At 40.6% G+C, this 22,255-nt stretch overlaps 1 protein-coding gene across 3 annotated transcripts in view; it reads right to left on the reverse strand.

Moving 5' to 3' along the window:
• The window catches only part of PXYLP1 (2-phosphoxylose phosphatase 1), a 49,096-nt gene that overhangs the window by 16,323 nt on the left and 10,518 nt on the right, over positions 1–22,255 (reverse strand). For 2 of the 3 annotated variants that reach the window (XM_065074162.1, XM_065074163.1), the window contains exon 2: positions 18,875–19,006. In XM_065074162.1, the coding sequence (XP_064930234.1) occupies positions 18,875–18,953 (79 nt within the window). In that variant the 5' untranslated portion in view covers positions 18,954–19,006. Of the gene's footprint in view, positions 1–4,299; positions 4,572–18,874; positions 19,007–22,255 lie in introns of those variants that run through there. The other variant, XM_065074164.1, reaches the window with a different exon arrangement.

The following is a 22,255-nucleotide window of genomic DNA, read 5'->3' on the forward strand; positions in this document are numbered from 1 at the left end:
GTTCTGCAGTAGAGTTGTGTGGACAAAGAAAAGCAATGAAAACAACAAACTGAAGTGAAGCATGCAAAGATTTTTAAGAGCACATAGTCATTAATATAACACAGATTCTTCATTCTTAAACTACAATACACTAAGTATTATTATGTGGTTTCTCCTTGCCTGCCAAAGCCAGAATTCAAGCATTTTCCATACCCTTGCTAGTGCTGTTGACATGGCCAATAGCCGCAAAATGCAGTGACTTTAAACTTTTCCTGAAACTGTTTCAGATTTTGCATATGACTGCCCACAGGACTGTGCTTGGCAAGAACATTAACCTGCAATTTTGACTTCAGCCACTTAAAGTGCAGGGCTCAGCAGTCATTCCAGCATTTATTTATCAGATTCATTTTTTAGCTCCTTCCATACTAAGACTCGCGTTATTGTGAGACACTGCAAACCACTGACCAAGAAACTCCAGCAGTAAGACAGAGCCTTGGCAACATCTATCAGAGGTTAAGTCTGGCTTCAAGTAGGCTTACAGCAAATTTGTATTTGGGCTACAGATCTCAAACCTAAGAATGTGTTACAATAGTTTCTTGACTCTACAAATAAACAGCATTACAAGACAGTAGTGGCCTAAAGAGAATAAATGGGAAATGACAGCAGTTATGTTACATTGGTCAAGTTTCCTAGCCAGAAAAGGTTGGGAAAAACAACTTTCAGCTTTCTGTTAACAAATTGTCTCTAGAGCAACTTACAACATTTCTACTGCTTACTTAATGCCACAAAACCAGAGTTGGCTTAAGTCCTCATGGAGGCAACGTAACTCCAATCAACTTTGACCCAAGAGCGTTTCAGAAGATGGGGAAACCATCCACCAATAACAACAGCCACAAACTCTGGTGCTAAAATTTGGTTGGGAGATTTAAAATCAAAATAAGGAAGCTAATTTTTTATCCAAGGCAGTTTTAACTACAAGAGACTGAACAGATCACATTTTTGCACCGAGACTATTAAGTACAGCACTCAACAGATGCATATGTTATCTTATTCAGATCAAATAGCTATGATTCATGGGGCCAAATATTTTGTTTGGAGATAACAAGTCTCATTTCTAATCAAACTAGTTGAACAAATACTTTAACACTCCCGGACAAATAAGGAAAAGCACTAAATCTTACAGAGAAGAATCTACTCTAATTAAAATAGTAAAAATAAAATTGAATATTAAAAACACCACCTAGAGGATTATCACATTACATGTCCGAAGTTTAGAAAGCCACTGACAGAACACCCTTAAAGAAGACTCTTAAGTCAACACAGCAGTTACGGGTGCACTGTAAGATTATTCCGTGGACTGGAAATGGACTCTGAGATTAGGAATAATAATAGTTCATGTCATTAATTAAAAAAAATAAATAGTTTATTAAAAACTATCCCATTCTAAATGCTGCTGCTAACTACATTTATTAATTACCTAGTAATAGCCAGTAAATATTGTCCGTACTGTATAGTGAATAAGCCTGGCTTATAGCAGGAAAGAAGGGACACATTTCCTCCCTCAACTACCAGCACCCTGCCCACATCCAAGTATCTCAGAGACGGGCTAGAGGAGCTTCTAACTTTCACAGAATCATTGAATCCACCAGGGGTATGACCATGTTGTCTGGATTTCTGAACATATTTGAGCAACTGGATCTAGTGAAAAATGTCCCTGCCCATAGCATTTGAATCTTTAAAAGGTCACTTCCAACATAAACCATTCTAAAATTCAACTTAAATGATTCAAATTGTTTGTAGGTTTGACAAAGAAAATAATCCAGAAGGTCAAGAAACTCCAGTCATCTAAATAAGCACTGTCACAACAAGTGCTATTTACTTTTAGCACACTTGAAAGAACACATACTGGTGAGGGAAATAATCTGGGTCTTCTATAATATTTAACTATGTTAAATAGAAAAAAAAGAAAATTATGTGATCTGGGCACCAGTCTAGGCAATCCACTGGAAATTTCCACCAAATGCATACACATACAGATAGCAAGTATTCCAGAAGAGGGGGAAAACAAGACCAAGGAGAGATGCCTTCCAGCTGGAAAGCTGCCTTGTGTGTGCCAGCGCTGTCAGCAGGGTGGGCTGAGGAGCCCAGCGCCCCCAGCCAGGCTGCGCCTCCTCCCCTGGGCAAAACTCCTCACCGCCCTGAGGACCCCACGGTTCCAGCGCTTTGGGATGAGGATCCCAAGTGACGCAGTCCCTCTTCGTTCTTCTGCCTGCTCCAGCCAACGCCAGAGGTACCTTCCACTCTGACAGCTGAAGCCTGCGTTGTCTCTCAATGGTTTTCTTATCTTCTGCCATTCCCTGGATGTGCCTCATGTTATGATGCTTTCTCCTTTCTGCCTCCCTTTTCCGTTCAAGTCCTTGGGTTCATGCTCCCTGCTGTCTTCCTTTATCCTGCCTCCAGGCTTTCGAGTCCTTCTTTGCACACCTCATCCTCCCAGCTCCCTAATGCACAAAAGGTTCAGCTTGTTCCACCATTTCAGTACCTTTTATACCACACAGGGCAGTTACTCAAAGCTCTCTGAAGAGGTGGCTGACTCTCTGTATCCAAGTATTTCCTTACTGGAAGTCCTCTATAGTGCCAATCCCACCTTTGTCTCCCAAGTGGGTTTTCTGGTCCATATGTAACCAGCAAACCTACAAATAATATTGGACCAACACAGCTCAGAGGGGGAAAGGTAATCATCTGAAAGTCCCTTGTATGCTCATATGGAGTTGAAATTAATCTTTTCATCCAAACTCTGTTCTGCTCTTGCAGCTGTAAATCATTAAAAGATCAGAATTCTATTATGTAGTTTTCACATGATTTTTTTTATAGCTTACCACTATTTCACATGACTTGTTCTATTAGTTCACGGTAACATGCACTTGCCTAAAACAGAAGTCTGCCGATGTGTATATAGACACACATCTTTGATTAAGGGAATTTTTGAACAGGATTTTTACACTGCTGTGCCTTTCAAAGCTCATGTTTTACTGTGACAGGAATACAAGAATGTGAAACAGAAATGAAATAGATTATTTTGATGTGCATTTCCCACAGCCAGGGCAGTTAATAAAATGTATCTGAAACATATTTGGTGATCTAACTGGAAGCTTTACCAGCACTGAAACTATAAACAATACAAACATCATATCATAGACATAGCTTGTCAACAAAAAGGGAAAGAAAATAGATTTCATTTCCCAATATTCATATATTTATTTTTAAAACTACAGAAGTTACATAGAAACTACTTTGAAACATTATTTTGGAAAAAGTTATATCTAGGAAAAAAGTAGAAGGTTTACAGAAACAGCAAAACAAAGGAAAGCCCAACAGAACTCTGCCTGGTGTCCCGCCACGTCAAAATTGCTTGAAACATTGAAGAACATCTAAATACATGGGCTGGTATCAGACAAAAGTAAGAGCAGATGGAACAGTCAAACAGCAAAAGCAGCCCTGGGAGAGACGAGGGGGCACCGACCACACGGTGGAGCAGCCAAGTGCTGCTGCACAATCACTCCCTTCAAGAATTTTTGCAGCTCCAAACTGAAATCCGTTTTTTTTTATGTTGACAAACTTCAGAGGAAATAAAATCCAATCTCTGATACTAAGTTAAACAAAAAACATCCCGTAACTTTTATTTTAATTCAAACCACACAACCTGACAACCAAATTTTAAAACTAATTTAACAGTTTGGCTAAGAATAGTCTTTATGAACAAAACCAATGGCATCCGAAATATTATGACATATGGTTTTATTCCCAGTGTACATTAAATATGACCTACTTAACAGACAAGAAGCTAATTTGTCTGACTTCCATACACTGCCCAGTTCCTAAATGCCACGATATATGCCAAAAAGACAAATATTAGACAAGTAGTTTCTAAGACAGAGAGAAAAATTCAGAAGTGCTTTCAGTATAATGATTGTAACAATCACTACATAGCAACTAATCCCCTCTGGAGGAACGTCAAGTTTACCAAATCAATTATTGTACTCAGAAGCCCAAGCAGGGAGCCAGACTGCTATGAATTCATGCTACAAAACTGACATGAGTTTGACAAGAATTCAGTACAGCAGAAAAACAAAGACAAAGCAAACTGCAGTTCACGTAGAAGAAACACCAAATCAAATGCTAAATCACTCCATTACCAGCTTTTCTCCCTCCTTGCAGTCCTAGTTTCAGCTTGGAAAACAAAAGGTATCACCACTGTTTACCAAGAATAAAAAGATTTATCCATGAAAAATAATTTTAAAAAAAATCACTAGCATTTACCTAAAACCAGAAAGAGAGGCAACAAAACCATTTTCCATTTTCCCCTGTAGCTCCAACCAGCCTGAGAAGCAGCAGCACAAGCAGCCATGTTAGTCTCAGTTTTCTGACTAAACAGAAACCTGAAATTTTCATCTTATAACAGAAGGTCCTTTCAGCCCCACGCAAACATACTATTTAAAACAGTCACATGGAAATGAAGCAACACAGCAGAAATGCAAAAAAACCCCAAACCACTGTAGGTAACCTTACGCTAATGGGTAAAGAAAAGCAAATGCGCATGTCAGAGAGCACAAAAAGTTATTTATCCCTCTTTCACCTTTTTTTTCCAGCCCCCTCCTCTTTCTGCTCCTAGCAGGGCACTAACAAGGCTGCCTAGCACAGAGAAGAACTTCTGAAATTCTGATGACAAATGTAGACTCCTCTTCTGGTCGCTCTCTCTCTGGAAAAAAAATGGAAGCTCGAAAAGGAGCATCAGGAAAAACGAGGAGAAAGAGGCAGCAATGCTTCAAAACAACCGAGATGAGGGAAGAAGGTGGAGATGTGCGCAGCAGAAAAGCAAACTCTTAACTTCAGTAACTGATATTGACATAATTTTGCTGCATGACATGCAACCAAAAGCTTATTCTTCAGTCTAACACAAGCTGAATTTTCAGCCTTCTTGGTTTCCAGATCCCTGAAGTTCTCCGCTGGAGATGCAGATCTCCATATGGAGATCAAGAACTACTGTAAACTGGCTGCTTTTTTTACCTGTTTTTCACAGACTTGGTCAGAAATAATAAAAACCCCTACCCCAGGGGTGTCAAACTCATTTTCACCGGGGGCCACATTAGCCTCCTGGTTGCCTTCAAAGAGCCAAAGGTAATTTTAGTTACAGCTACTTCTACATTTATACAGTCCTAAAATTACATTCAGCTCTTTGAAGGCAATTGCAAGGCTGATGCGAAAATGAGTTTGACACCCCTGGACTAGCCATTTCCAGGAGTGGGTCAAGGCCTACTTGTCTGCCTATTTTTGGGATCAAAAGATGGCAATTTTTTAAAAATTTTCCTCATTTGGGGACAAATGCCAAAGTAACCTTCTGCCCACAGAGCTATAGCCAGCAGGTATTGACCCAGGGCCTTATTCCTTATCAGACACAGGGGAAAAGGCCAGATTGCCTTGTCTGCGTATTCATGTTCAAGAATAAGAACAAGTACACCTGACCACCAGGCCTTAGGCCAGGATTTCTGAGAACAAGTCCCTTATTTCCAGCTGCATTAGCTGCATGCTTTGCTGATTTTTTACAGGGTCCCAATCTGACTTGCACAAGGAAAAATATATTTTAGGAAAATCTTTTTTGCACCAAAGCACAATATGGCAGACCTTGTTGTGTTATGTTTTTCAGACCAAATTTAATCAAACACATTAAACTATACAATGGATGCCTGCATGTATTGAGTCCAGATGTGGCTCTGAAAAGAGTTTTATAGTTTTAGGGTTGTTCCCCCCTCAATTGTTTTTCAATTGACAATTCAGAGGGCATATGGCACTGTTTAAATAGCTTCCAGGATTTTTGGCGTGACAGCAGTAACAGTAATGCTGACTGCAAGTCCGAGCCTTTTCCAAGTTCTAGAGAAGACAGTAATTTTCTACTTTTCCTCCCAAAGTGAAAAATTACTCTGTATATATTATTCTGTTTTCCTTCTACAATGAAACACTACATTGTTTAACATGGGAAAGATTTATATTTCCATCAATTAAATGCACTCCTTCCTTTAAAATAAATATAGATGTATAATCAAGACTTTCCATACCAGCTTCTCACTAATTAGCTCACTGCTTGGCTCTCCAGTCAGTTTGAAGCGGGGGGGAGGTTCCTATTCAACATCTAGACAAGCATATAGGTTTCCTGCTCTATAAACACGTCACTCAAGTCAGACATTGCTCGTGCTCCCCATTATTTAGTGAAAAGATGCAAATCATTAAAAAAGCCCTATCAATGCTTACAAAGCAGTGGTTCTGGTGGCCCATTGCCTACCATGGCCTTGTCAGGATTCACGCCGAGGTGTGTTACACAAATGGCACCACGATGATACACATGAAGTCATTCCTGTCGGTGTATCTGCATAGCTGCCACATCTCTACATCAGATCAGTGTCCCAAAGGCTACCAAACAAGGCTTAAGTATACAAAGACTAAATCGGTGTTTTTTAAGGCTTGAAAGCATGATTTTTATAAATACAGTAGATCCAGCCATTGTTACTTATTTAACAAGATTCATGACCACTACAGTAAAATTTTTAAGCTCTGTCCTGCTTCTGTCTACAGAACTCAGCAACTGGTAAATGAACTAATCCAGCTGAACTGTCCTGGAACAGATTTTCAAAACAGCTTTTATCAGCTGTGTTCAGAAACTGTTGGCAACCGTTCCCATTTCCATAGCATTGTCTCAAAATAAAGGTCAACGTGAAAAGGTACCTGCAGGACACAATATACCGAATGCTACTGCCATAATTTGCCTGTGGGTGGTGACCTTTGTTTTTTCATTTTGTCTTGTATCATTTTTGGATCTCACAAATACTGGAGTGGGAAGCTGTGCAGCAGAGATTACATCAGGACTGAAAAAAAGGCACTTGGCAGATTCCACATGTGAACTGAACACGAACATAGAAGCCAACTACACTCAGTGTTCAACAAAGCAGAAGAAAACATGGCAAAAAGTATTTTCCCAGGAACACGGACAGCAAATCCTCTGGCTTCTGTGATCTTTTCATCTACAGCAGTTGAGAATGATACAAAAATACGGCCAATACAGTAGAGTTCAAGACAGTTCAACAATTGCTCCTGTTCTGTTCTCCAGCAATCTGTCACTAAGGCTTCACATCTCTGACAAGGGTTCTCTGCTGCTGGAACACGGCTGCTCCCTGGCGCCTGTGCTGTAAGGAATTCACTGATTCTTACCACTAGGTCTTGCTCTTCAAATGAATATGAAGAGGAAGTGTGCACAATTCTTCTCTATAATCCTACACAAAATGTTTTTCCCTCCTTTAAAAGACCAGCTGACAGGAGTGTATAGACATCCAGAGCTTCAAGTACATGTCATTGCCTCTTCCTTAAGTCTCTCCTTCAGACAGCATCCCAAAACACTCAGAATAGCTTTTCAAACTCAAGTCAACTTTTATTAGGGCATGTACTAGAAGACTAAGATATTGAAACAGAAATCACAAAATACACCAGGAAAAAAACCCCACAGAAATAAAAGGACATTAAAATCACACCTTTACTCTGCCCACTACATCTTTATTACATCCCCTGGTTTCAGAACACCAAGGCGGTGGCTTTTTGGGCCGCAACAAATTCTGTACATTCGCTCACTAGTACAAGCGTCTTTCTGTCACTTCTCAACAGAGCTACTTTCCACACTTCTCAGCAGTGTCTCTGCGTCTGCACACCTGGGGCAGAACAAGTCACCTCCCTTTTCCTCAAAGGGCAGCGACCAAAAGGCAGGAAAACCCAGCACGTCGGCAGTTCAGCCACAGCCTCTGCAAAGGCACAGGACAAAAAGCGTTTAATATGTTAATGACATCAGTCAGACACAATCCACAGACATCTGGCACTTCCCTACATCAGTGTCCTTCCAAGATAAAAAGCCTTACACATTCAAATCAATATTTAAACTACCGCATTAAATTAGCACTTTTCTGTTTCATATCTAATCCAAACTGTTTTCCATCCACGAACTGACCCGCTCAGGGAAGGGATATCCGCACCATATGCCACTGCTTAGCCACGCCAAGTCTGCCCGCTTGCTTGTCCTTGTCAGCACGAAGGCACAGAAAGCTGCCGTGGATTTGCTAGCAGCAAACCCCGAAACAACATATTTAATACAGCCTGACAGCTTTCGTGCTGGAGAAGCCTGTAACGGCAGACGTAGTCAGCCTCAGAAATTGAGAAGTGTTCTCTGGATCAGAGAACCATTGGTGTCTTTGGGACTCTTGCTGTAAACCAGCTTAGATTAAGATGGTGAATCACATTTCTTGTCTTTGTCCAACATTAATGTGCACAGTTGGTAAAGCCAAAATTACACCAGATCCCCAGGGCTTCTAGCTCTCTTAATCTGATCATCTCACAAACAAAATCACAAAGGGACATCAGTTCCACTTTTCCAAGACTTCATATTTCACTGCAGCAAGCCCACCTGGTTAACAAATAAACCACAATGCCATTTAATGTGTGCACGCACTGCTGTTCTCTCAGTGAGTGGGCTTTGAAAATTTAAAAGGGAATAAAGTTCAGGAACAGAGATTACTTTAAAAAAAAGTAATTAAAAAAAAACACCACAGTTCAGGTCATTATACAATGAACCTATGGAAAAAAAACTATGAACAAATTTTTGGCTTTAAAAGACTGACATGCCAATCTAAAATACATCTGCAGTTATCTGCAAGGCATGAAAAAGGAACAGCAGAGAACTGGATTAATGAGCTTTTGTTGAGTTGATAAGGGTAATACTCGTGAAATATCAACAAAAAAGAAATTGCTAATATATATATTTCACCTGATCTACTGCTACAGAATAAACTAATCATTTGGGTTGGAACAGACATCTGCAAGTCATCTGCTCCACCCCAAAACTCAAAGCAGGGCTAACTCAGGCCACGGCATTGTGCAGTCAGCTATAAACGGTTTAAAAGTTACACGTTGGCTAAAACCACCTACAACTTAGAACCAGAGTAGACAGCCTAAAGCTTGGTTATGACTAAGCAACTCTTAAAAGAAAACAGAAAGTCCAGATTTCCTCATTGCCCCATGTCTTAAGTGAAATTGGCCATCATCAAGCTGATACACATTAAAGTACAAACTGCCCTTTTCTGAAATTCAATGGACACAGAGAGCCAAGCAACTACTGGCTCACAGAAGGAAAAAAATAAGGAAGAAAAAGTGGCAAAGGAACAGGAGGAATACTCCATACTTTTTTAAAAAAATCAGAGCATTTCTTAAAGCTCTACAGAAAATCTGAGCTACTTCTCCTATGCACTATTTATCAAATTGTCTGCAACACCAGACGGTCCTACGCAATGATTCCAAAAAAACACTACTGAATTCATAATAGACTAATGCAATGTAAACAAGCTCACGGGACTGTAAAATGACTGCAGGATCTGAAGAGATAGGAAAAAAAACTACAAAAAATTGTGGGTCAGCAGAAGAAAACACTGTGCAATCTTCCATGAGCTCCCCCAAAAGTCTACTACACTTCCACAGACATCCATGCAAGGCGACCGTCCATGCACATGGTTATAAAAGTTCAGCTGCAACAGAGCTTCTAGCAGTTACATTGGCACATCATTGCTTTGCAAAAAAGTGAGTAGTCCAGATCACTAAGGAAAACACCCACCCCTCAGGGAGCCTCTTGGTCTAGACCTAATTCTACCATTTCATGTTCTACCCTCATTTACTTTTCTGATGATAAACCCAAGTATCTCAAGATAGCAGGATTCCATGGTACGTAGAAAGACAAAGGTATTATGCACATCCTTGAAAGAAATGTAGGTTACATTTGTTTAAATAACACACAACTACACATAAGTCATCTTCTGGCAGCAAGCCAGAACAGGAAGGATTAACTATAGCACAGGTATCTAAAAGTAGCTTATCTATGAGCAACAAACCAGAGTTCACTCCCAGGTTAAATATACAGAGAGAGAATTAAAATCAGTGCATTAGTCTACATAAATACTGTCAGAAACATTGATTACTATAAGCACATCATTTTTTCACCTACTGAGAATATTTGTTTTTCTTTGCTGTTTACTACCCGTTCAAAACTCAAACAATTAAGGACAGGTACACACCCACGAGACTGTCCCCACAAAAGGCCATTGACACTTTCACATGTTTAAAATACTTGCAATATGCATTACCACAATTATTAAAAGACTGAAGCACAAATTTCAACACTCCCAAACTTTCTTGCATGTATTAGGACCAAGATTTCAGTTGGATTTTGAGAGAAATTATGTTAAAAATGCTTATTATTTCCCAGTCTTATATCTTCCCTCTAGGATTTCACTCAACACTGCATTAAGGATTTGCAGAAGCCTAACTAATAACTTGTTGTTAGTTTTTGTGAAGTGTGAGGCTTTATTTACAGTAACCTTCAACTGTATGTTTTAACAGCTCATATTAATCTCTGCTTAAACACGGTTCAATTAATCATCATAGAAAAAGCCAAAATATATATTTAAAGAAAATGTCTAAAGTTCTGTAGCCTGCCAAGTATCTTCTACTGGGCAAATCTTGTACGAAGCAACTTGACCTATATCTAAAGCAGATATTTTAAAATTATTGCTTTATTTTTGTAGAAGAAAACAAGACTGTCCCATAGTATCATTCTCAAGTATTTGTCATGTCTCCTCCCTCTTCAAGGAATAATTTCTGGACGGGTACATTATACCACCACTTTTGAGAATCACAAAAAAAAGTTATTTAAATCTCCAATGACAACACAAAAAGCATCTTTAACAAAAATCTGTATATTTACAGTTAGTTTTCTTCACCCACTACTAAAGTGTTCACAGCCTTGAATATATTATTTATGGGTTGTTTCTCCCTTTAATCTTAAATTCAGATTAAATTAGTACTTTCAAAAAACCCAGAGAGACTTCTCATTAGTGGAAAATCTGCCATGCTTATGAGCTTGAAGGCAAAATTCAGGAAGGAAGATATCTGGTCTCCTTTTAATTTGGTATGCTTGTAACACATGACAAAACCGAATTCATCAAGAATTCTAAAGTCGTGGCTTTTTAAATATAGTTAGCTGTATAAATCAGCAAAATGCAGCTCTATTTTTTTTTTCTTCCACTGAAAAAAAAATATTCTTATAATGTAAAATATAAGTAGTTATTGTTTGTTGGTGAGGAGGAGTAAGAGATGGCAAGGAATTCACTTTAGAGAGATGGTAAAGATACATTTTCTGTCCAGAAACAGACAGAAGTTTATATTATCTTTTTACCAAATACCCTGGGGACTTTTCCCCTACTCCTTCAGAAATTAAATTCTAGAAAAATCCAACTCACCCATTTTTTCCACAGACTTCTCATATACCAGCTGTTCTCAGCATCCCACTGGCAGTCTCTGGGCAAGGTGCTGCACGTGCAGCTCACACCCTGTTCTGCTTTGGGGTGGAGAAGGGGGGACATTGGCAGCTCTGTGGTGCCACAGCTACAGCTCCACATATGTTGAGGAAGCACATCCTGCTTTGCACAAGAAAGGCTGAACTGGATGCTGCAACCCCCTCGGCCTCCACCTCTGTTCCCACCTGCCAGTCCCTGCTGAGCATTTGGCACTGGGACACACTCCCCGTGAGCCTCCCCCCAGAGCAGCCCAGCACCCCTGTGCCACGGCTGCTCTCACAGCAGTGGTGAGAAGGTCGAGAGAGGTTCTCCTTTCCCTCTATTCTGCCCTGGTGAAACCACATCTGAAATATTGTGTCCAGTTGTGGCCCCTCAGTTCCAGCAGGACAGGGAACTGCTGGACAGAGTCCAGCGCAGAGCCATGAAGATGACGAAGGGAGTGGAGCATCTCCTGTAGTACAAAGGGTGAGTGTCACAAGGATGGAGCCAGGCTCTTCTCAGTGACAACCAGTGGTAGAACAAGGGGTAATGGGTTCAGACTGGAACACAAGAGGTTCCACTTAAATATTGATAAGAAACTTCGTCTCAGTGAGGGTGACAGACACTGGAACAGGCTGCCCAGGGGGGCTGTGGAGTCTCCTACTCTGGAGACATTCAAAACCCACCTGGACACCTTCCTGTGTAGCCTCATCTGGGTGTTCCTGCGCCAGCAGGGGGACTGGACTAGATGATCTTTTGAGGTCCCTTCCAATCCCTAACATTCTGTGATTCCATCAGCTAAGCCCCAAATCCTTCAGTGTTATTCCTGAACAGCCACACTGGGCCAGCAAGCAGGGATGCAGAGAGCAGCCCCCCAGGAGAGGGGCAGCACCACTGAAGCGGAGGGGCTGCCAAGGGGGCTGTGCAGGAACACAGCAATTGCCTCCTCCTGGCAGCACACTGCTGGGGTTGCTGATGGTGCCCACACTGTCCTCAGAAAATAAGAGCCCTCAATCCAATAAAATAAAACTCTACTACTTCTCCATGTGGAGAATCCCGATTTCTGTTTCCTGTGACTCATCTGTAAAACAAAAACCTCCAGTGCAAAACAAGATGACAGAAAGTAGAGGGAAATTATTATTGGAAAAGCAAAATGTCATCTCCAGACACGCCGAAATGCCAACACCCAGCCTGACCATAAAGGCAGAGATAGCATGGAAGGGAGAGGGGGAACAAAACAAAAGAAAACAACAACAACAAAACAAAACAAGAAAAAATACAAACAACCAACCAAACAAAACAAAACGAAACACACCATCAAACCACTCCCCACACCTTACACAAGAACCAGCACCCTGCCTGGGTTGCTGCTGACATCCTAAAAAGCAGTGGCACATACTAAAATTAATCGAGTAACAGGCCTGAGCCACTGACCACACTATCAAAGTATTTAAGGAAACAGCCCTGAAACCCGAAGAGAAGCTCCATGTGCAGGATCTGCCTGAGAGCCAAGGGCTTGGCGATTGTGCGAGTGCCTGCAGCAGGCTCCAAAGGGAAGGCTGGCGTTTCTGCCTGCCACAGGCTTAGACCGCGAGTAAAAAGAAATGCTTTCCCACTATAGTTATAGTCCTTCTCTGTTGACTGCTACTTTCCTTAGGTTTTCAGTAAATGAAAACAAAAATAAAAAATAAATAAACAAAAAAACCACCACAAAGTAAAACAAAGGAATTTACTTCGTTGTAAAAATTTTATTTACATGCATGCAATTAAAAAAAAAAAAAATCAAACCCCACAGTCATTGTCAAGTAAACTTTACAGGGATTACTTATGGCATCTTAACAGCTAGCTTTTGAATTTCCTTTCAGTTTGGTTTATTCAAGGTAACTCAAAGATAAATAGTTGGAACATCCTGAGGAGAGCCACTTCCAGGCTTCCGCAGTCAGTCACAGATGTTCTAATGTACTGGAAGGTCTGTGCTTGCCCAGTAACTGGGTTCTCCTGTACTACACCAGTCTGAAGGGGAAAAAAGAAAGCAGCTCTTCAGGCACAGTTACAACCTCTTGTTCCTAAGCTGACCCAAGGGCTAAGCAATGTAATTAACATTGACAGGGTCCTAAATTATGTGTTTTCCCTGCAGTGTGAGGCTGCAGGACCACAGTCGGATTCTGACACATCCTTTACAACACACTCAAATCTCGCTGTGCTACCATCCTCGCTCTCTGTGCTATAGAAACTCCCCCAAGTGCTGCATTTACAATCCCTTTGCAGTGCTCTGGGCATTTCACACAGCACAGAGTAGGAAGGAAGACCTCAACCACTGCAACCTTTTCCTCTGGCAGAAAAGAATAAAGTATCCCAACTTGCATTCACTCTGTATGGAAGTAAACTGCCTGGTTTTAGTCAACAGCATGACAGATAATATTTACAGAGACAAAAATATACCCACAATCTAATAGCCCAGGTCATTTTTCCATTCTGCAGTTTTTCTGACAAAGCAAAACACTGAAGTCTTCTAAGAGAAAAACAACGTAATTCCACTTTAGACCAGTCTAACTGAAAAGTCTATCAAAACCAGTTCTCCTTCTGCCTTTAGTAACAAAGTTTTAAATCATTTTAGAACCATGACCATTTACATAAACAAAGAAAGAGAGGAAAAATAAAAACATGCGTGGAGTGTTAACTACTACAAGGAAAATACTTCTCCAGTGCTTTCTGTAGATCTGGCCCAAAACATAAAACCAGAGGGAAACAATGACAATTCCCAATAAAACTTTAAGCTGCCAGTCGTATTTAGTTTGGAAGTCATCCAGTCACCCTGTCCAATGGGTTTCCCAAACAAAAACTCTCATGGCTATAGCTATCCAGCAGAGACATCACAGAATGCTTTCAGCCAGCAGTGGATCATTTTTTGAGTTTTAACTTTTAACACTGTCATTTTTCTATATGATTTAAAATGAAAACATGTACAAAATTCAGAGGCATTTTCCATTCAAGAGAGTTTCCCTCTATTGCTGATCTGGTCCAGGTTTCACACTGTACAATTTACTAATAGTCAAAACGAATCTGAGCAACACATCTGGCTCCCATTCTTTTGCTTCAAAGTCCAGGCCACACAGTTAAAATCACGAAGACTTCTGTGTTTTCATCAAGTATAAACTTCTTTATAAAAGTCTTCTATGTGCCCACTAGAAATGGTAAACAACCCTGTCAAAACTATGAATAGGTTTTCAAACTTACTAGAGCTCAAATCTCATTCTCCTTTCATCCACCAGATATGTTCAGAAACAGAACTTGAGGCATCATTTGTGTAAATAAATACCTATAGCTTGAAAACAGTAGGACTTCTAGGAGAAAGTTGCCTTCCCTGCTGCTCCAAGTGGAACACAAGGAAGCCAGCGAGCCCCCCCAGGCAGCCAAGCCTGGCCCCTGATGCTGTGGGAAGCAGCACGTGAAAAGATGGTGCTCAGACCCTGGGCCTTTGGCTCCTGTGCGAGGGCATAAAGAGCAGAACGGGTCAAGTCCTCCATTGCCCAAAACCTACGTGACAGAGGATGCTGGCAGCAGGAAGGAAGGTGTCGTATGGGATCCACAGCAACTACATCACCTTGAAGAAGGACTATTACAGTTCAAAAAGAATGTCCTTTCTCCAACTGTTTGGCAAAGTACAGTCTGCTTACATGTCTCTCTCAGGATAAGAGAATTAAAACAATTCAGCTGGCATTTGATCCAGCAACACAATGTTTGACAAATGTGAACCAACCGCTCCACAGAGCTGCCTCCTGTCCCTCTGGTACTGCGGCCCTGCAGCGGCAGGGCAGGGGCAGCCTCTGCGCCAGGACAAGTCCATACACTGCAGCTGGGGGGTACAACACTTTCAGTGCTCAGAGCTGTCGTTTGCTGGCAAAAGAGATTTGGGGGATACTTTCTCAATTATTTACCCCGTAAGTTAAGCAGCATTAGTACCCATGTAAAGCACTAGCCTCGGAGTGAAAAAGCAACACAGGAAAGCAGACAAGTTTCGATCAAAACTTGGAAACCACAATAGAAGACAAAGAAACCAAGAACAAACATCAAAGCAGGGCACAGTTTTCTGTAGATCCTAGGTCCACCCCCAACCTACCAATACTGAAGATCGAGGTCTAATACGCTGAATGAAACCCCCAGTTTCTCTCCTTATGATTAAACCCAAGATGTGACAACTGTTAGCTCTGACACAATTGCCTTGGCAGTTTGTCTTACAAGGAAGGACAGGCCTACATTAGGGCTGCTGACACGACACCCATCACCTCCACTTCAGCACAGCTGCAGGAATGGCTGCTCAAAGAGTAGTGCCAGACCCTTCACGGCACAGTCAGTTAAAGGAAAGCAGCACCAACTTCTGCTTAACTGGGCAGCGAACTGCTGCAAGCAATTCCTGAATCCTCACAACTCAACATGGGCCAGACTGCAAACCTGTCAGGCTGTCTGTAATATTGAATTAGAACCTATGGAAATCCAGCTGAACTTGGCCTTCACTACTCCCTTCGCTTCAGAGTCAGCTACAACTCACAAGTCTGGCTTCAAAACACCACACTTTCATGCAAGGACAAGACAGGATAAAATATAAAGCATTTATAATAGGAGTGATGCGCTGCCCTAAAGCAGAAGTTTAAAGAAGGAAGATGTGTACCACTTGTACCATTAATCATTTACTCTTTGAACAAATTTAGCACAGAAGAGACATCTTCAACATTCACTTCTTCGAAAAGCAGTAATATCTTTTAAAATGGCCAGCCCTCCTCCACAAAGCCGAGCGCTGCGTGCTAACAGAGAATCACAATCTCACAACAGCATAAAACATCCATTTCCACTCCAAATGCTTCAGGATGTAACTCCCTTCAAACAAAAACACACAAACAAACAAAAAACAAATCAATGGCTTGGGCATTTTCCTGAGTCTAAATGTATAAACTCTTATTTCCATTCCATAATCTGTCATAAACTACAGAATCATAGAATCATTTAGCTTGGAAAGGACCTTTAAGGTCGTCAACTCCAACTGTTATCCTGGCACTGCCAAGTCCACCAGTAAACCATGTCACTAAGTGCCACATCTATACCATCCTCCAGAGATGGTGACACCACTTCCCTGGGCAGCCTGGTCCAATGCCTGACAACCCTTTCCAGGAGGAAACTTTTCCTAATATCCAATCTGAACCTCCTGTGGAGCAACTTGAGGCCACCCCCTCTCACCCTCTCCCTTGATACATGGGAGAAGAGACCAATCCCCTCCATGCTACAACCTCCTCTCAGGTAGTTATGGACAGCGACAAGGTCTCCCCTCAGCCTCCTTTTCTCACGGTTAAACAGCCCCAGATCCCTCAGCTGCTCCTCATCACACTTCTGCTCCAGGCCCCTCACCAGCTTCACTGCCCTTCTCTGAACTCTCTCCAGCACCTTAATGTCTTTGTTCTCATGAGGGGCCCAAAACAGAACACAGTATTCGATTATTATAAAGCAGTATGACCAAATTATTTCTCCAAGCAGCTCAGAAGGGACCAAAATTTGGAAACCAAATTTTACAGTCTGAATAAAAAGAAAATAAGCATACTGTTTTCAGAAAAAAAGCTTTATACATGAAATAAAGACTACATTACTACCACTTAGCGCAACAGTGAGAATCAAACTGCGATGGGTACATGCCTCTGAACCACATCACATGTTAAAAGGAGCAGATTCAGTGCAAGGAAGGACCCCCAACATAGCAACAGAATACAAATAACAAATGTTAAACTAGTCAGGAACTATAATTTGGAGAAGATCAAAAATTTACAGCTATGTTTAATTTGACATCAGCTCATCAAGCACTTGCAAATTCTAATATAATTTTGCAGGTAGTGGATTGTTTTACAGTTGGAGCAGAAATATTGGTTTTGGCTTTAAGACTTCAGTTTGGTTTTTAAATTCTCCAAAGTCCAGCTTGTTTCCATAATAGTTGTATGTGATGATAGAAGAAGAGAGTTTGGTGTTTGCTTTGGAGGTTTTTTGTTCCAAGTCTGAACTAATCTCTCTAAAAGCTGAGGCTGGTAGAAGTTAAAATATCAGGTTACCGGTATGTCTTCAAATACTTGGTTCCTGCTGGTCTGTATTGCAGTTCTTATTTGATAAAAATTTCTATATGTATTTTGGTATTGACACTAAGCTTCATAACGGCTGCCTGCTGGAGCTTAAGTGCTTTTTAAAGGTCCCCTCAAACATCTCTGCCTCCTGGAATTCCTCTCGCACAAATGTTATCTTCTAATTAAGTGGAAAATAACTTCCTCTTTTGATGAAATGTGATTCACTCTCCTATATGCCCACCTCCTCATCTCTATAAAGTTCATTTTTGTCAACAATTCAGTTTCATATTTCAGCTGAAGTTCCTCTAGGACCTTCACCCTATACACAATTCAAAACCAACCACATAACATCAAGGGCAGAGCCATAAAGAGCCTAACGGGCCAAACAATAAACAAATACACATTAATTGTATGTCTATGTAAGACTTTTCATTATCGAAAAGAGGAAAGAAGCAAGAGAGATCTTTCCTTGAGCAAAAACATGCCAGGACAAAAAGAAACAGAACCACTGGCATGTACCCATAGGAGGCTGAAAAAAAGCAATTCAGAGCCACAGGTCCCTGTGTTACATGCAGACAAGTTTAAACATACAGAAAATAACACAAAACCACAAAGCTTCTTTCCCTTTCCTGTATTCTCCCACCTCTTCTGTACAAAGATTGTTATCCTGTACTACAGATATGTGTTTTTCCTTGCCTTCTAACAGCAACTACTTACATCGGTGTGCATTAGTACGTATTCTATTTACACTAAACACCCCTTTATGTGCAGGACGGAGGCAATAAGCAGCCATATGGCACCAGGCTTACATGGCAGCACACACTGACCTGCGCTCAGTACAACCCTCTGCCTTTGCCATCAGTACGTAACTGGCCTCTGGACTGACCCATGATCAACTGAGTGGAAGCACAGCATAATTTATCTTTTCTTAAACAAACCAGCCAAGTGTGATGAGCCAACTGAACTTTTTAAAGTTTCCTAATGTGAGGGTACAAATAAGACATTCCAATGCTCAACCCTTTCACAGCAGGTTTCTCAATCCTGTCTGTTCTCATGCCACATAAAATAGGAATTGCAGCAGTTCTTACTCAAATGTGTTTCGTCTATTTCCATGGAAAGATTCAATCACATTCAATTACTTAATTGCACTAGTAAATCAAGATTTTTTCTGAGATAGCCTGATTTGAAAAAGTCTCTAGATTGCATAATTCCTCTATGACACATAAAACATTTTATTCTTACATTTATTTTCCTATTTTTGAAAAAAAAAAAAAAACAAACAACACAACACAGAAAGAATGCTTCAAAAACATGTAAGCATGGCTATTTTAAAACACACATGTAGGCCACTACATATAGAAAACAAAAGAGGGGGACACTTACAGAATTGTAGACTGAGGCTCAAAAAGGCTAATAAGGCTGCCAAAGCCAGCAAGAACAGAAAGCGGTTTCGGAAAAGCATTATTATTCGTTCTGCTTTCTCTTCATGGTTTCATCTTCATATATCAATGGTTCCTGCAAACAACAAAACATTGGCAAATATATTTCAGATGTTGAAGCATCAACTATAGGAAAGAAAATTCAAGTATTTTGACACTGTCAAGTTATTTCTTAAAGGCAAACACGAGCAATTCAAATTGGCAACAATGGTATCGGTAAGTTCTCTTCACCCTTGTTATGAGACTAACTACATTTCCACAAGACTGAACTTTCTAATTAAAAAAAAAAAATTAAAAAAAGCCATTTAGCATAAAATTAAGTTTTCTCCTGCTAACACAGGGTTAATGCTCATGTCAGAACATGGTCAACAGTTCTTTAACAAAAGCCTCTTGCCCCTGTGCAAAGCAAATCACAACACAAATATTATTATTTAGGGGCTCTCAAGAACAATTTGGTAAATTATCCCTAGCCAAAAAAATAATGCCGTAAGGTCTTTAAAAGGTTCACATACACACACACTTTTAGATATAGGTTAAAAAAAAGTTTCTCAACTGGTCGCCCTTTCACTGATACAAGTTCACAACTCTAGTTTAAGAGAATAAAGAGTAAGAAAAATTACCAACACCACTACGCAGAAAATGGAAAAGTATATTGATTTAAGATTAACACCTGGGATAACTCTGTGTAACAATATTTTTAAACAACTACTGTGATGAAGACCAGAACAATATATTTCAAGTTAATAGTATTTAATAAAACTTCAAAACTCAAATAACTCATTGCAAAAGATGAAGACCAAAAATAAACCACAACCCTCTCCTGAAAACAGCCAAACAAGAAGCACGCACCATTAGTAAAATCACACTCTTCCCTGCAAAATGACATCTGAAAGTGCACCAAATTTGCTGAAGTCCCCTGTTTTCAAAGATGTCCATTTTCCACTGGAAAATGGCTCTATGTAAGGGATGGGAGATGTTCTCACACACACACACTTATTTTTTTAAACAACCAGCCATTCTTATATGCAAGAGAGCCCTTTTCCCAGCACCGACAGCGTGTTGCAGGAAACTGGTTAGCCTTGAAAGAAATCTTCTGACATTCCCAGATCCTTTGAACTGAGCTCTGTTTATGATGGCACATTCAAACACATTGACAGAAAATAACTTCTTTCGCCCACCACTGTTTCTTTTTGTCCTGGCACTTATTTGGTCAAGGAAAGATCTCTCTTGCTTCTTTCCTGCTTTCAAGGCTTGCATACACATATAATTAATGTGAATTTGTTTATCAAAACTCTTCTGCATTCCAAAAACTAAGCATCTTAGCAAGATGTTAATCTCCATCTCTGAGCACTAATAAACCACGTAAAATCACAATCTCAAAATTCAGAGCTTTTTTTCCCTAATTCATTTTGCCATCAGTATTTGAAAATGTCTCGTGAATCACTGAACTTATTTCATGTATTGTGGTTAGTCTTAAGAAGAGTTGTGGGATGGAGGAGTTGGCCCGAGGTGACCTCCACAGCACGAAGCAGTGGGACCCACAGCGTAAGCAGTGATGCTCCAGAAACAGAGGCAGCGGGGCTTGCAGCAAGTGAAATGTATTATGCACGTACATTTTGCAGGGCTGAGGTCTTCCCATCTCATTTTACTTGGATAACTACCTTTACAGCTTTTGGAAACTATGGGAAAATGGAAAGAACTAGAGATTCTGAGAAGCAAGAAACCAGAGCCATTACAGTATTTTTCCAAAATGCCAACAGCACCACAAACGACATGTGCAAGCAGTAATAAAAATAAAGGCTATGGGGTTTGGTTTTTTTGGTTTGATTTGGTTTGGGGTTTTTTGTTGGGCTTTTTGTGTTTTTGTGGTTTTTTGTTGGTTTTGCATGAGGTTTTTTTTTTTCATTTGTGTGTGTGTTTTGTTTGGTTTTTTTTGGTTTTGTTTTATTTTAAAGAAAGAGACACAAGGCAGAAGGAATTATTTTAACAGTCTGTTTCACAAAAATCATAGTTCATCCTGGAACATCCTATTGAAAGGTATGCTGAAACTAAACTAAACTAAACCACTGAAACTAAACAAAGCTTTGAAGGGTAGAAGGTATAAGGATTAGTGTATACAAGACACTGGGAGATAATAAAGCAGTTAAACCAAACAGATGGAAGAACAGAAGGGGAACCACAGGAAAAAGCAAAATTAGACTTAGCAGGGAGGATGAGGTAAAATCTATTAAAAAGCTCTCAGGAATAAGAGGTCTTGTGCAAAGACTACACTCATTAATATTGTTGCTGCATTTAAAAAGTTGCCATAAAAAAGGAAATACTACAAGATTGGAAAAGAGGACAGCATACACACTTCATATTAGCAAAATGTTTTAGAGAAAAAGCTTAATGAGTTTTAAACCTTAATTGCAAGATCACAAGTTTTAAAACATTTTGTTTTAAATGCAATATTCAATGAATTATAAACAACGTAGGAAGACTATTCTTTTTAAATATACTTTAACCTGCAAACAAATTCAAAGTTGCTGTGTTACAGCTTATGAGGGATAGGAACAGCCCTGTTGAGTAGCTGTTAAATAAGACCCTGTAAATGCAATTTCTCATCAGTTCTTACTCGATACCAAGCTGCGGGAACCCGGTGAACGTGCGTCCAAGGGAGCGCGGCAGCCGCTGCTCCCCTGGGCTGGCACAGCAGCTGCTCCCAGGCAAACCGCACTGGGCCAGCACATACACAGCCAAGGGAGTGCAAGGAGGAGCGTGAGCACTCACTGAAGCGAGCATCGCTAAGCTAAAAATGATAAAATTGAGGTTGGGAGAATAAAAAGTTAACCAACCTTATCTCCACACAAAAATATTTTTATATGCAGACACATCAAAAAACAAACCACCTAGCAGAACACATTTGGGGTCTTCAGAATATACTACCACGTAGCAAGAAGCTGCGGCATCACAGAGCATCTGCTGCGATGTGACATGTAGAGAACATTGATCTTATCTGTTTGCTCTGGGCACAGGGCAGAGTGCGGGTCAGGGCCTGGCCTCGCCATCGCCACGCTGCAAGGGCTCAGCACTCCAAGGTCAGTTGTATCAGCAACCGATATCACTGCCTTGCTCGTCTCCACGCAGGGGCCTGAGTCCTTTGCTCTGGAGATAAGTAAATAGTTTAAGTACTTATTGCTTGTAAAGGTGAGTAAGCACCACACCACTGCAGAAGAGGTGGAACTCAGTGCTGGGAGCAGCAGCGTTCTGGTAGCAGCTTCCGACACATGCCAGGAAAGCAGCGATTTATGCTCATCCCTGAGAAGTCTTGTGCTCAAGACCAAAA

The sequence above is a fragment of the Columba livia genome, chromosome 9 (genome assembly GCF_036013475.1).
Source record: "Columba livia isolate bColLiv1 breed racing homer chromosome 9, bColLiv1.pat.W.v2, whole genome shotgun sequence".
Taxonomy (NCBI): Eukaryota; Metazoa; Chordata; class Aves; order Columbiformes; family Columbidae; genus Columba; species Columba livia.